Here is a 14,251-nt window from a genome sequence, read left to right as displayed (position 1 = left end):
AAGCTTTGAGGGATTTGTTATGCAGCTATAGATAACCAATACAGATGAATAGAAAGGAGGAATGAGGAAGAAAGAATAAAAGCCTCTCATTCTAGGCGTGGACTTGTCTATCTAAGGATGGAATAGATGCTAGCTTCATTTCTGCTTTTAGACACTGCTGACAACCAACAGAGCTAGAGGATGATAAGAAGGAAAGCTTCATGCCCTCTTGTCACCTGCTTCTTCCTCCCCCTCCTCTTTCTTTTTAGCAGAAGACTAGGATGACATTGAAAACTTACCCAAATTTTGCTTTTGGTTTTACAGTGGCCCTTGGGAAAAGCTTCACTGGCCTTCATCCATTTGTTATTAGGCTGTGGTTCCTTGAGAGCAGGGCTTGGATCTTAACTATTTCTATCCTCATTGCCTAGCAAGTGAACATATATGAATAATGAATGATATTAAGGGTGAGGGTGAAATCCCTCCTTCCTCCTGAATTCTGAAGAGATTCCATTCTTTGAATGCTTCCTTAAGTGGAATGATTCCATTCACAGTTGATCAAAGAAGTCTTAATAATAGCATGAATGCCATCAGCCATTTTCACTATTAAAAACCTTCCCATTTCACTATTTTAAAAATCTCTCTAAGCTCTTGCTTTTAGGAGCTTCTTTTCACTTTCTCATCCTATTTCTTCTATGAAATGTTGCTCTAAACTGTTGCTCAAGTTCCCAAGATGCTTGATCCAGGAGAGTGTAGAGGTCTGCAGCCAATATACCAACATACCACTGTCAAGTTGTCCAAAATCACAGTGGAAAGAGCCCTGTACAGGAGCTAGGAGAACTAATTCCAGGGCTGTTGTCACCGATAAGCCTATACGTCCTTAGGCAAGTTGCTTCCCTTCTCTGAACCTCAGTTTCTTAATCCTAAACTGAGAGAGTGGGTCAAGATGAGCTCTAAAGTCGTTGGGTTTTCTGAAGTTAGAATTCCAAGGTGCAATCCCAAAGTGAAACCCAGTGGTTAGCATACCTCTGAGTAACTTTTATGGTTACAGTACAAAGTTTCCAGGACTTCCCTTTTATTAATTAGCCCAAGGATTTGGTGTCCGTGAAAGTCTGTCAGGTTTGCTGGGAAGAGCAATCTTCCCCGAAAGACGATCTTCGATCTTCGTGTTTCCCGTTTTGTTACTAACTCTGGGTGACTTTGGGCAAATTCTCTCTGGACCTCGGAGGAGGGAGCTCCCCGTTATCTAGAAGAGGCTCAAAGACCCGGACGGTGACATTTCGCAGTTCTCCTTCTACAACCTGGGTAGCTCAGACCCAGAGCCGGGTCCTGGCCGGCCCGAGGTCTCGCTCAGAGTTGCAGTCAAAACTTAACCCAGCTTTGCGCGCTAAGGGCGCTAAGGGCGCTGAGGGCGGCTCGGTTTCGGAGGAGGTAGCTACAGGTGAGTTCTTAAAGGGGCCTCCAGAGCTGGAGTAATAACCTGAGACTGATGACTGGGCTGGGGAGCACAGGCAAGGAGGAGTGAATGAATGAGCAAGTGAAAGACGGAACAAATGTTTTCTTTCCACCCTTAAATACATTCACGCTTAGAATTAATCACTTAGACTTAAAAACCCTCTAGTAAAATCATCAAACTCTTAATCTATCTCCCTGTTTTATGTGCCCTTCTTTAATTCAACCCCTCACGCCCCAAAAAACTTTTACTTAAGGGCAAATAATAAAAAAGCCCCAGTACAAAGTGGAAGACAGTGCAGAGATCGCACCCCCAACCCCACACAAACCCCTCCCCTTCCCCCTTCCAGGCTCCGCCCGCCCCCGCCCCTAATGTGGGTGGTGCAGTGGACTCCTCCCCGAGACCGCTTTTCCCTGTTGGGGATCCACCCCCGGGGGCGCCAGGCACTCTCTCCTGCCTTGGAGTTGAAACCGGCACGTGTTTAGTGAGGTTAAAGGGTGTCTCGGAATGTGTCTCTTGGATCTGGTGTAGGTGAGGTCACGTCTCTCTTCTGACACCCCGACCCTTCCGGGCCTGGCGCGCTCCTCGCTCTGAACCGCGGGACACACCGGTGGGCTAGGGCGAGGTAAAGGCGGGCTCCTCCAGGGCCACCAAGGACCACCTGTAGAATCTGTGTGTCAACTCCTTTGTCTTCAGAGCCACTTCAGTGGCCGCTCCTTTAAGCGAGGAGGTTCACTTGCGATGTTTCCCGGGTCCCCTTTCCCGTTCCCCAGCCCCCTCCTGGCCCTCCTCCCCCTACCAACCCAAAGGTAGCAGCGCTGAGAGCCCGGGGCTCGGCGCCAGCCGCCTCCTCACTTCCCATTGGCTGAGAGCGCCGGGAAAGCGGTCACGTGGGGGCGCGGCAGTCCAGCTCCGGGGCCGCCATCTTGGCGGAAAGTTTGGGGGGAGAGCGGTTGGGGGCGCGGAAGGAGGCGAGGTTCCGGGGGTGGGGCGGCTAGGAAGGGAGAGGGCGAGCGGGCGAGCGGGCCGCGGCGACCGAGGCGGCCGCGGCGGCGGCGGAGGAAGAGGAAGAAGGGGCGGTGGGGGTGCGGCCGCCGAGGGGAGCTCCTCCCCCGTTCCCTCACCCCCCTCAGCTCAGCTCCTTGAGCCCCGGGCGGGGCGGGGGGACGTGGAGCGGGGAAGGGCGGGGGAGCCGCCCCGACTCAGGCCGGAGCGCACCCCAGCTCCCAGCGCTCGCGGCTTGCAGGAACTTTGTGGTGGCGCCGCAGGTGTGGGGGCCCGCCGAGGTGTGCATGTGGGGCGTGAGGGCGTCGCGGAGAGCGGCCGCAGCCCTGTCCGGCCCCCGCTGGAGTAGCCCGGAGGAAGCGAGCCAGGAGAAAGGCAAGCGAGAGGAGGGGGCCAGAGCAGAGTGGGGTGATCAGCCCAGCTGGTCCCGTGTCGGAGCGCTCTTACTGTCGCTGCAGGCTTAGGGGCCAAGGGTCGGAGCGCCTCTGCACCCTCCAGGAGCAGGTGGGGAATATGCATACTTAAGCCGGGGGAGGGGTGGCCTCACGTTTAGGCGTTTAGTACCCTTTGGAGAGGGAGCAGCTTTCGAGGAGAATTTGGAAGCAGGCTTCTCTGTCTGCTCTTAATTTGCCGGGGTACCCACCCTTAGGTAAAAGCTTTCTAGATTCACTGACACTGCTGGGTTTTGAGGCTTTTTCTTTCACTTGGGAAAACTTCGCCAGGTGGCCTTTTCATACAGGGCTGGGAGTTTTTCGACTTGAGATTCGGGGGAAATGCTAGTTTAACTACGACTCTGTTCTTTGCTTTAGTTGTCTCCGTTCTGTTTTATGTTTTCAAAGGTGTGTGCCCTCTTCCTGATACTGGAGAAAAATGCCGGTCCGGAAGCAAGGTGAGAATTTATTTCAGAACTCTCCTGCGAGTGTCACTTGCTTTTCTGTGTGTATGTTTTGTGATTGCTGTGCTTTAAAAATGTTCAGCTCCGGTGAGACAGCATCGTCCTAGCCTCAGTACTTAGGGAATCTAAGCCTCATATCCTTAGAAGGGAGAACCACCTAAATATTTTTCAAACTTTCTTTTTTGACATCTCTTTAGTGACTAGAGAGGCAGTTAATTTTGTTTTCTCTGAAATGTCTTTCCAAAAACTCTGCATTGGTGTTTTAGTATTTTTATCATTCTTACTAAACACTGATTTGTGAATAAACGTGGGATCCTGGTTAAGAACTAGTGTTTTGAAACATTTAAGATTTGGATTATCATGACAAATTATAGATCGATAATTGCTTTTGCATATCAGATCACTTGAAGCCATGTTGACCAATATTTGATCAGTCTTTTATTGTGGTAGATTATTGTGGTAGACTGCTAGCCCACATTTATTACAAACTGCTCACCTTCCTCCTTTCTCTGTGACATATGTTTAAAATGTTTTGATTATTTCAGGGAATGTATGTGTGTGTGAACATAGTAGCATTGATTGACCTAGAGGATTTGGGGAAGTGTTTAGATGTCTCACAGATTATTTGCATAAATAGTGTGTAATGCTTGTATATGTGTAATTTTAATCAGACTCTGCTTTTCTTCTCAGACACCCAGAGAGCATTGCACCTTTTGGAAGAATATCGTTCAAAACTAAGCCAAACTGAAGACCGACAGCTCAGAAGTTCCATAGAACGGGTTATTAACATATTTCAGAGCAACCTCTTTCAGGCTTTAATAGGTGGGAATTAAAACTTTATTTGTGACCATTATGTGTCAACTAGACTTAATGCTCCTCTGAATTCATTTATTTTAAACTTAACAGAGTGATTTACTCGGTTCTCTGTAAGGAATTCAGTAACTTGAACATCCAGTGAGTTGTATGTCTGATAGGCCAATATCCTTTCAAAAAATACCTGATAACTGAAAAAACTTTCATTATGATTATTTCAGTGATCTTTGGCGACAGTGTGTAATATCCTAGCATTAACTAATAAAAGATGGAGAAGTTGCAAGAATGTTTCAGGACCCAAAAAGACAAGAGTGAATAACTTAATTGTTAGCTTGTTTCTATATTTGACTTCTGTTTCTCTGGAGTCCCTCAAAATGTTTGAGGACATCTCCTTAATATGGACCTCTGTTAAAACTTGGCATTCATGGAGTCAGAATTTTAGATCTGGAAAATTATCTTAGAGGTGATTTTGCTATTTTGTCTAATATTTTATCGACAAGAACATTAAAACAATATTATTCATAACTAACTTAAATTTAAGGTTGTGCATTGGTCTAATAAAGAACTGGACAAATAGTCAAGAGTCCTAAATTCTCTTCTTTACACTGCCATTAATTGAATGGTATTATACAAGTTATTTAACCTTTTCTAGGTCGCTATATTAGCTGTAGAATGTGAGTTCATTAGAACAGTGGTTTTTAGCACTCCCTCCCTCCTGATTTTTAAAGTAGCTAGATTCTTTTTTAAAACAAAGTCTTATATTTTGTACACAATTCCCAATTTATGAAACAAGATGATTTGTCTATGGCCTCGAGGTACCTGGAAAGTGTTAACCACTGAACTAGAAAATTTGTTCCTTCCAATTCTAAGAATGAAATGTTTTTAAATTAATCATTGACTATATAAATTAAATATGTACTTCATTGCATTACATTTGTTTCCTTAGTAACTTCCAAGTTGGTATGACCTAACATCTATTGATAGAGTAACTTTTGATGTGTTTGTGGATTACCTTTAAGTTAGTGTACCCTGTCAAAAAACTTTACTGCTAAATTGATACTCTGTATTAAGTTTGTTGTAAAATTAAAGATTTTCAGGAAGACCACTCAGTACACCTGAATAGTTTTAAAATATCTAACGTTATCATAGTATCTATTTATTTAAATTTTTTAATGTTTATTTTTGAGAGAGTGAGACAGAGTGTGGGAGGGGGGGGGCAGAGAGAGACACAGAGACACAGAATCCCAAGCAGGCTCCGGGTTCTGAGCTGTCAGCACAGAGCCCTACGTGGGGCTCGAATCCACCAGCTGTGAGATCATGACCTGAATTGAAGTCGGACACTTAACCGACCAAGCCACCGAGGCGCGCCATTATCATAGACTTTAAAAACCATACACAAGAATAGAACAGTATAATTAACTATTACATAATTAACAATATAATGAACCTATTTTCAAAAATTACCAACATTCTGTCTTTTTTGTTTAAACTCCTCGACATTTTTACATTTCAGTTTCTAAGCTCTGACATTTAAGGTCCAAATGGATGATCAAATTAGATTCCTCTGAAAAAACAACAAAAAAGGAAGGGAAACATTTTTAGTCATTTGGTTTTCTAAATCAACCTTAAACTTAGGAATGTTTTATTTAGTAGAGTCAATGTTTAGAAAAAAAATAGTATGACTTCTATGTCCTCATTTACCTATAGACAGATAGGTGTAGTCCCTCTCTTTGTGGAGTCTGCAACTTTAAGAAAATTAAATGGTCAGTGAAGTAAATAGAATCTATGCTTCTTAGATTTCTCTGTAGATTGGAGGTAGATTTGCTGTGTTTGGAGGGATTTTTAAAATGTATTCTGCCTTGCCTGTTTTGAGTGTTTATCTGTTCTTACACGTGATTGAATTCTAATAGAATTAGCTTTCGGACAAGTTTGTATTTGGTGATCTTCTTTGTTCTGTATAATTTCATTGGTTGTGAATTTACCTTATATTTAGATTTGCTTGTATTTTAATGTTTAATAGGATATGATACCGAATTTTGGTGTAAGAAAAGTAATCGATTTTAGGAATTTTGAAACGAGTGAATTTAGTAGAGATCTTTATGTGTTTGCATACTGTAATTGAATTAATTGTTGACACTGCCTAAATAAATGTATTCTTTTGTGTTTGCTGAAATTGGGTTAATTTATTAACCTTTGTTACTTTTTTCAGTCTGAAAATGTTTAGGTTAGTAAGACTTTCCTTTTGCTTTGCACCGGTACCATTGTTCTTGAAACAGCACATTAGCGTACTTTAAACCTGTAAGTCGCCCTGAGCTACACTAGAGTATTGTGTTCATAGTAGGTGCTGAAAAATATTGGATCAACTTTTTTCCTTTAGTAGGCGGCGCTCTTTTTTCTGAGGTAGTATCTGTGGACCGTTGGATTAAAGGAGACATGGGTCTTGACAATCTGAGTTGTTTCAAAGGTTCTTGACTGCCTGAGTTTGGAAATCATCTCCTTAGGTCATAGTGAATTATGTAGTTACTTCTTTGTACTTGTTGTCTGCATAATTATTTATTTATTGATTCTTTGAACTGGTAGTTTGCATTGACTGTTCTCATGCATTTTAAAGAAGGTTGTGTGGGGTGCTGAGGTTTTGATGCTATAGAAATGTTGATTTATTTTCTTCTTCCTTCTGTAGTTGATACCTTATATAGATTAGGTTTCTGGTACCCTGAGGTTATTCAGAGGAACAAGTATGTGTATATTGCATTACATCTGTTCTGAGATAACAATTTTTAAATATTTTAATATCTTTGAATTTGGGATACATTTTATGACTGATGTATGTTGGAAATGATTTTACATTCTTAGTGGCACATGATAGAATGGTACATCTTAGAACTGATGTCCTCATTTCAATGAAATATGGCAATCACTGTCCTAGCTCTGATGTTTGCTAGTATCTTTGAAGGTTTAAAAACTACTGAACACAGCAAAGTTTTTATTAACTTTTGAGTTTCAGGTGATAAGTTGCTTCTTTAAAGCTGAATATTTAAAGTTATATCTAAAAAAAAAAAGTTTATGAGCTATACATTTCTTTAAAATTTATTCTCCAAATACCTGGTGATTATCTTTGTGTAAATGGGAGACAAAGTCTGCCTAATTTTAATCCTTAATTTAGGTGAGTACAATTTGAAAATGTAATATATTTGATTTTGTATTCTCATTTTCTGCACTTACATTTGAAAAATTTATAAATAAGTAGACTGGGTGTTGTTTGATTCCAGGTCAGAGCCCAGGTGTTCAGATCCAGCATGATTTGAGGTTATTTATGATTCTTAGGTTTATCTAGGGTCTGAGATGATCTTTGTAATCCTCAAAGATTTCATATTAGTCTAGCCCCCCCCCCCCTCGCCGGGCGTTACTTATGGGATCAAAGAATTCTGCTTTTCTTGAGCACAGGAAGAGAACCTGAGCTCAAGATCAGGCTGACTTTAGAGACTTGAGTAAGTTGAGTCATGGGATTTGTATAGTTTGTCTGCAATAAATAGCAAGCTTATTTTAATGCAGTGTTTTATTTTAGTTATGAGATTTGTCAAAATGAAGATGGATCATGTAATAAATAATATTGTCCATTTCTGAGATTTTTTGACTTCTACTTTATTTGTTGCTGTTCTTTTAACTGAGTTTCAGTAGGCCTTGTAAACATGGTAAAGAACATTTGAATTTGTAGGTACTGGCTTTCAAAAAGTATGACTCCTTTTTTTTAAATGAAAAAAAAAGTGCATCATCTTAACCACTTTTTTTTTTTAAACAATTTTTTTAGTGTATATTTATTTTTGAGACAGAGACAGCATGAGCAGGGGAGGGGCAGAGAGGGAGACACAGAATCCGAAGCAGGCTCCAGGACTGAGGTGTCAGCACAGAGCCTGATGCAGGGCTCGAACCCATGAACCGTGAGATCATGACCTGAGCCAAAGTCAGATGCTTAACTGACTGAGCCACCCAGGCACCTCTTAAACACTTTTAAATGTATAGTTCAGTATTATTAAGTACATTGGTGCAAAAACAGTTCAGAACTTATTCCTCTTTCAAAACCAGAACTCTACAACACTCTCCTTTTCCTTCTGCCCTCAGTCTCTGGTAACTACCATTGGAGTTTCTGTCTCTGATTTTGACTACTGTAAATAACTTATATATATAGTACTTGTCTTTTTGTGTCTAACTTATTTCGCTTAATGTTCTCAGAGTTCCTCCATGTTATAGCATGTGACAGAATATCCTTTCTACCTAAGGCTGAATTTTTTTACTGTATGTATATACCATATTTTGTTTATCCATTGATGGGCATTTAGGGTGTTTTCATCTCTTGGCTATTGTGAATAGTGCTGCTTTGAACATGGGTGTGCAAATATCTCTTTGAAAAACTGCTTTCAATTTTTAGGATATCCAGAAGTTGGATTATAGGATCATATGGCATTTATATTTTTAATTTTTTGAGGATATCATACTGCCTTCCATAGCAGTTGCATTATTTTGCAGTCCCACCGACAGTGCACAAGGGTCCCGGTTTCTCCATATTCTTGCCAACACTTGTTATTTTCAGTTTTTTTGATAGTAGCCATCCTAATGGGTATGAGATTATGACTCTTTTTTAAGTATATGTAAAAAGTAACAATAGCTGACATTTCATCGAGTACTTTGTGTGATGCAAGTGTCTCATTTGTTATAATCCTATGAAGCGTATATTCATCTATGAGGTGATTGTGTCATTTTATATCATTTTATAGATTAGAAAAGTAGGCACTGAGAGATTACAGATCTTGTTCAAGGACCTTCAGATACTAAATTGTGGAGCCAGAATCTGAACTCCATCTGAATCCAGAGCTGCTCCTCACTTTCAGTTATTAGGATGTTATCTTGAGTTGAATATTTTAATGTGAGAAAGAACACTAACAACAAGCGTGGTAAACATAGATGATGGTCTGTAGGTTCAGTGGTTTTATTTTTTTTTTTTTTTATTTTTTTTTTTTTTCAACGTTTTTTTATTTATTTTTGGGACAGAGAGAGACAGAGCATGAACGGGGGAGGGGCAGAGAGAGAGGGAGACACAAAATCGGAAACAGGCTCCAGGCTCCGAGCTGTCAGCACAGAGCCTGACGCGGGGCTCGAACTCACGGACCGCGAGATCGTGACCTGGCTGAAGTCGGACGCTTAACCGACTGCGCCACCCAGGCGCCCCTCAGTGGTTTTATTTTTAAGTTTTTTACTTTGAAGGAGAATATTTATGATGGAATGATGTTTATAATTATGGAGTTTACACATTTTGGAAAGTGTATTTAGTAATCAAGGTTTGTGAACTTCTAGCTATGATGGTAAAATGTCAAAATTTCTTAGATTTTTTGTTTCTTACTGGTCCCAGGGATACTGTATTTTAGTTTGTTACTAACTTCATTTGTGTGACTTTGCAAGCTAGGTTTGAGAAAGGAAAACATTTATTACAGGCTGTGGATCATTTTATTGGCTAAAACTTTATAGAATTGGAGGAAATTTTTATTAATTTTTCAGTTGATGGTTTTGATTGAATTGGATTATTATTTATATGCTAATAGTTTTGCCTACTACTGCTCTGAAGCAGTGCTTTGATTATGTTGAATCTGGTTGAATTCTCTTCAGAACCTTGTAATCACAGGGCTGTAAAAGCATCTGTAAATATTTCTTCTGGTCTAAGCAGTTTCATCTATGTAGGGTCAAGTTTTTCCCACTAAATTTTTTCTTTTCTAAATTATTTTTCCAGTATACTATCAAGACCAGGTATTTCATTTGTCATATCTCTTTGGTCTGGGCACATTTCCATAGCTTGGTCTTTTATGACATTGGCATTTTTGAAGGATACAGTTCCCCGTTTCTTTTATTTTTTTATATAAGTTTTCTAATTTTGGGTTTCTCTGGTGTTTGCTTGTGATTAGATTCAGGTTATGTATTCCCTAGGGTTCTGTACATTCAGAGGTACAAGATATCTTTCCTTCATCGGTGTTGTTAATTTTGATTACCCAATTAAGGTGTTTGATTTCTCTACTCCATAGTTAACGTTTTTTCCTTGTTTATAAGCAGTATGTGGGGGTGACACTTCAACACCATGTGTATGTCTTGTTTTTTAGCAAAATTTCCACCTAGACTTAGTATCCATTGATGATGCTTGCCTGAACCTTTTACTATGTTGAAAATGACAGTTGAAAAATGGAAGTTTTATAACAGTGGCACTCTTCTACGTTTTCCAATTAACGCTTGGCATTTTACTGTAAGAACCCTCCTCTCCCATTTATCTATCTATATATGTATCATTTAAAAAAATTTTTTTAGTGTTTATTTATTTTTGAGAGACAGTGTGAGTGGGGGAGGGGCAGAGAGAGAGGGAGACACAGAATCCAAAGCAGGCTCCAGGTTCTGGGCTTGTCAGCACAGAGCCCAATGTGGGGCTCAAACTCCTGAACCGTGAGATCATGACCTGAGCCAAAGTCGGATGCTTAACTGACTGAGCCATCTAGGTGCCCCTGTATCATTTTTCTTTTAATCGTTGATATTTATTATCATCCTTAATGATTTTGGTGTTCAGATTGTTTCTGATTCATTTGGTGAGAACTCTCTCAAGCTTGCTTTTATGTCCTTATCACATGCCCCTATTATTTTGAGTACTTTCTCATTTTTTTGGCCTAACAAGGTATTCCAGATTCATCTTGTAGGTATCTTGCCCGGCCTTGGAATCAGCCATTTCTCTGAGAAGTTCTGGTTCCTTTTGATACTTACCTCATTTTAAGGAATATGTGTGTGAAAATACCCTATGACTGTTAGTCAGATGGTACTTAAAATATTGAAATAACTTATTTTTGGACATTGGCTTGATATTTTCCTGTTTCTAATGTGCAAAACACAAATTGTAATACATAGTTTAAAGTTTTATAAGATATTCTTTTTGGGGATCAAAATGGTTTTAATGTACATAGGTTTAGAAGAAGCAGAGTATTCTCGAGTAGACTTGACTATTGCATATTTTAGTTTGTGAAAACGTTGTACTTGCTTTTAGTCAATTAACTGATAGAATTTTTTCCCTCTGAAATGGCTGGGTTATATTGCAATGTTTTCAGCTTTCTAGTTGCCTAACTCTCCAAAATGGAATTTATTGTAAAAAATAATGCATATTCCATGTAAAGCATTTAAGATCACCTAATTGTACTTTATATAAAATGTTGTCAAGAAAAATCTCACACCAAAGGTAACCTCTTTCCATAGGGTGAATATCCTTCTAGAATGTTATTCTTTATGTATTTATACATAATTTGATTTTGCAAAACAAACTCTCTACACAACTAAAACAGTTGTTTCCTATGATGCGAATGGAGATTTATAATCTCTGTGTAAAGTGAAAAATTGCATCAGATTAAAATACCCGTGAAAATCCTTCCGGAATTTAACACTGTCTCTCATTAACTGCAATATAGTTGTTTTTTTCTCTAGTGGAAAGAAATCATTGTTTCTTCAGTCAGGCAACAGGCATAGTAGTTGGCTTGTGTTTGAGTGATCTCTTGTACAAAAGCACATAATTCTAGAATCAGACTGAGTGCAGTGAGATATAGAGATGTTTACATTATTAGAGGCATATGAAAACGGAGACTACCTGAGGGAACAGTCTTCTCCCTTCTCACTTTTTATGTGCAACGACTTATTGGGTGGACTAATAGGTAGAATTGTCCTTTTTGGTGAAGGGAGGTGCTGAAGTTAGATTTGCTTAAGTGTATGTAGTGTGTATATACATATTAACTGTTTTCATCTCAAAATTTCTCATTGGATATCTTTCCATATCAGTAGGTTTGTATTGTCTTTAATTACTTTGTTTACATTGTATAGATTTACTATAGTTTTATTAATGATTTCCTAGAAGCACTTAAGTATATAACTTTTCTGTATTATAAACAACATTGTATTTGTATATGTCTCTTTGTTCTACATCATTTATTATATACTTTGGGTAAATTCCTAGAAATGAATTGCTTGGTAAAAGGGATTTGCATTTTGGGGCACCTGGGTGGCTCAGTCGGTTAAGCGTCCGACTTTGGTTCAGGTCATGATCTCGCGGTCCGTGAGTTCGAGCCCCGCGTCGGGCTCTATGCTGACAGCTCAGAGCCTGGAGCCTGTTTCAGATTCTGTGTCTCCCTCTCTCTCTGCCCCTCCCCTGTTCGTGCTCTCTCTCTGTCTCACAAATAAATAAACGTTAAAAAAAAAATTTAAAAAAAAAAAGGGATTTGCATTTTAAAAAGGCTTTTGATGTTTTAAAACGGTTATATTCAACTTAATTTTTTAGGTAGTATGTGGAATAACAACTAATTCACTATATCTTAAACAATACAGGTGTTATCCATCTTTTTAATATTTTCTACTCTGATAGGTGGAATATACTTTTAGTCATTTTGATATTTTATTATAGATTTGTTTGGTTAAAGAAATAACCAACGATATAAGAATTTTCAGTGATGTATGAATTTTTTTTTAATGTCTGTTTTTGAGAGAGAGCATGCGAGACCAAGCAGGGGAGGGGTAGAGAGAGAGGGGGACAGAGGATCTGAAGCAGGCTCTACACTGACAGCAGAAGCCTGACGTGGGGCTAGAATTCATGAACCGTGAGATCATGGCGTGAGCTGAAGTTGAATGCTCAAACGACTGAGCCACCAGGTACCCCCAATGTAAGAATTTTCTTACATCATTCATTTTAATTTCTTTGGTGAATTATTTGTTCATGTCATCTGCCTCTCCTACCACCTTTCCCCCCCCTTTTCTCTTAGAAGTATAAAATTGTTAGGTGTAACATCCACATTAGGAGTATCAACTTTGTCTGCCATGTAAGTTTCAAATAGCTTTCCTTGTTTGTCATTTGTTTTTAAACTTTGATTTTTAAGAAAACCTGTATTTAGATTTATCAATATTCTTTGTGCTTTCTGCCCTTGGTATCATGCTTAGAAAAGCTTCCCTATTCCCAAGATTATAAAAATGTTTCCTGTATTCAGAATCTTTAATACCATCTCTATTTTTTAAACAGAATTAGTTTGGGGCACCTGGGTGGCTCAGTCAGTTAAGCGTCTGACTTTGGCTTAGGTAATGATCTCATGGCTCATAAGTTAGAGCCCCACATCAGGCTCTGTGCTGACAGCTCAGAGCCTGGAGCCTGCTTTGGATTCTGTGTCTCCCTGTCTCTCTGCCCCTCCCCCACTCATGGTCTGTATTTCTCTCCTTCAAAAATAAATAAACATTAAAAAAATTGTAAACAAATTTTTTTAAATAACTTTTTAAAGTTTATTTATTATTGAGAGAGAGAACACAGCTGGGGAGGGGCAGAAAGAGAGAGGGAGACACAGAATCCTAAGCACGCTCCAGGCTCTGAGCTGTCAGCACACAGCCTGATGTGGGGCTCAAGCTTACCAACTGTGAGGTAATGACCTGAGCTGAAGTCACATGCTTAACTGACTGAACCACCCACACGTTCCCGTAGCATCACATTTAAATCTTTAATACATTTGGAAATTATTTTGAAATAAAGTGAGATTGTTTTTTAAATATAAATGTTATTTTTATACTCCATTGTACATTTTTAAAAATTATTAGACTTTTTTTTTTTTTAGCAGTTTTAGGTTTTACAGGAAAATTGAGTGAAAAGTACAGTTCCTATATCCTCATTACCACTCTTCCTTCCATTTCCTTTCATTAACACCTTGCATTAGTGTTATAGTTGGTAAGCCAGTGTTACTATAGTCCATAGTTTACATTGGGGTTCACTCTTTGTGTTATACGTTGGTAAAGTTGACATACATATTTGTTGTTCTGACACATGCATCCACTATTACAGTATCATACAGAATAGTTTCACTACCCTGAAAATCTCTTGTGCTATACATGTTCATCCCTTCTTCCTCCCTTTAAGTCCCTGGCAACTGCTGCTCTTTTTACTATCTCCATAGTTTTTTGCCTTTTCCAGAATGTCATATAGGTGGAATCATAAGTATGTAGCCTTTTCAGTTTGGCTTCTTTCCCTTAGCAATATGCATTTAAGTTTTCTCAATGTCTTTTCATGGCATGGT

General features: G+C 39.3%; 1 protein-coding gene across 17 annotated transcripts in view; it reads left to right on the top strand.

Annotated features, from left to right (window-relative positions):
- The first annotated feature begins 1,855 nt into the window (after window positions 1-1,855).
- DLG1 (discs large MAGUK scaffold protein 1) overlaps window positions 1,856-14,251 on the top strand; it is a 272,956-nt gene continuing 260,560 nt past the window's right edge. For 8 of the 17 annotated variants that reach the window (XM_060639599.3, XM_060639598.3, XM_060639597.3 and 5 more), the window contains exons 1-3: window positions 2,414-2,938; window positions 3,274-3,323; window positions 4,020-4,151. In XM_060639599.3, the coding sequence (XP_060495582.1) occupies window positions 3,305-3,323; window positions 4,020-4,151 (151 nt within the window). In that variant the 5' untranslated portion in view covers window positions 2,414-2,938; window positions 3,274-3,304. The other 9 variants (XM_060639595.3, XM_060639592.3, XM_060639588.3 and 6 more) reach the window with 5 other exon arrangements.

The sequence above is a fragment of the Panthera onca genome, chromosome C2, assembly GCF_046562875.1.
Source record: "Panthera onca isolate mPanOnc1 chromosome C2, mPanOnc1 haplotype 2, whole genome shotgun sequence".
In the NCBI taxonomy this organism is placed as follows: Eukaryota; Metazoa; Chordata; class Mammalia; order Carnivora; family Felidae; genus Panthera; species Panthera onca.
This window is presented reverse-complemented; position numbering and strand designations above follow the sequence as displayed.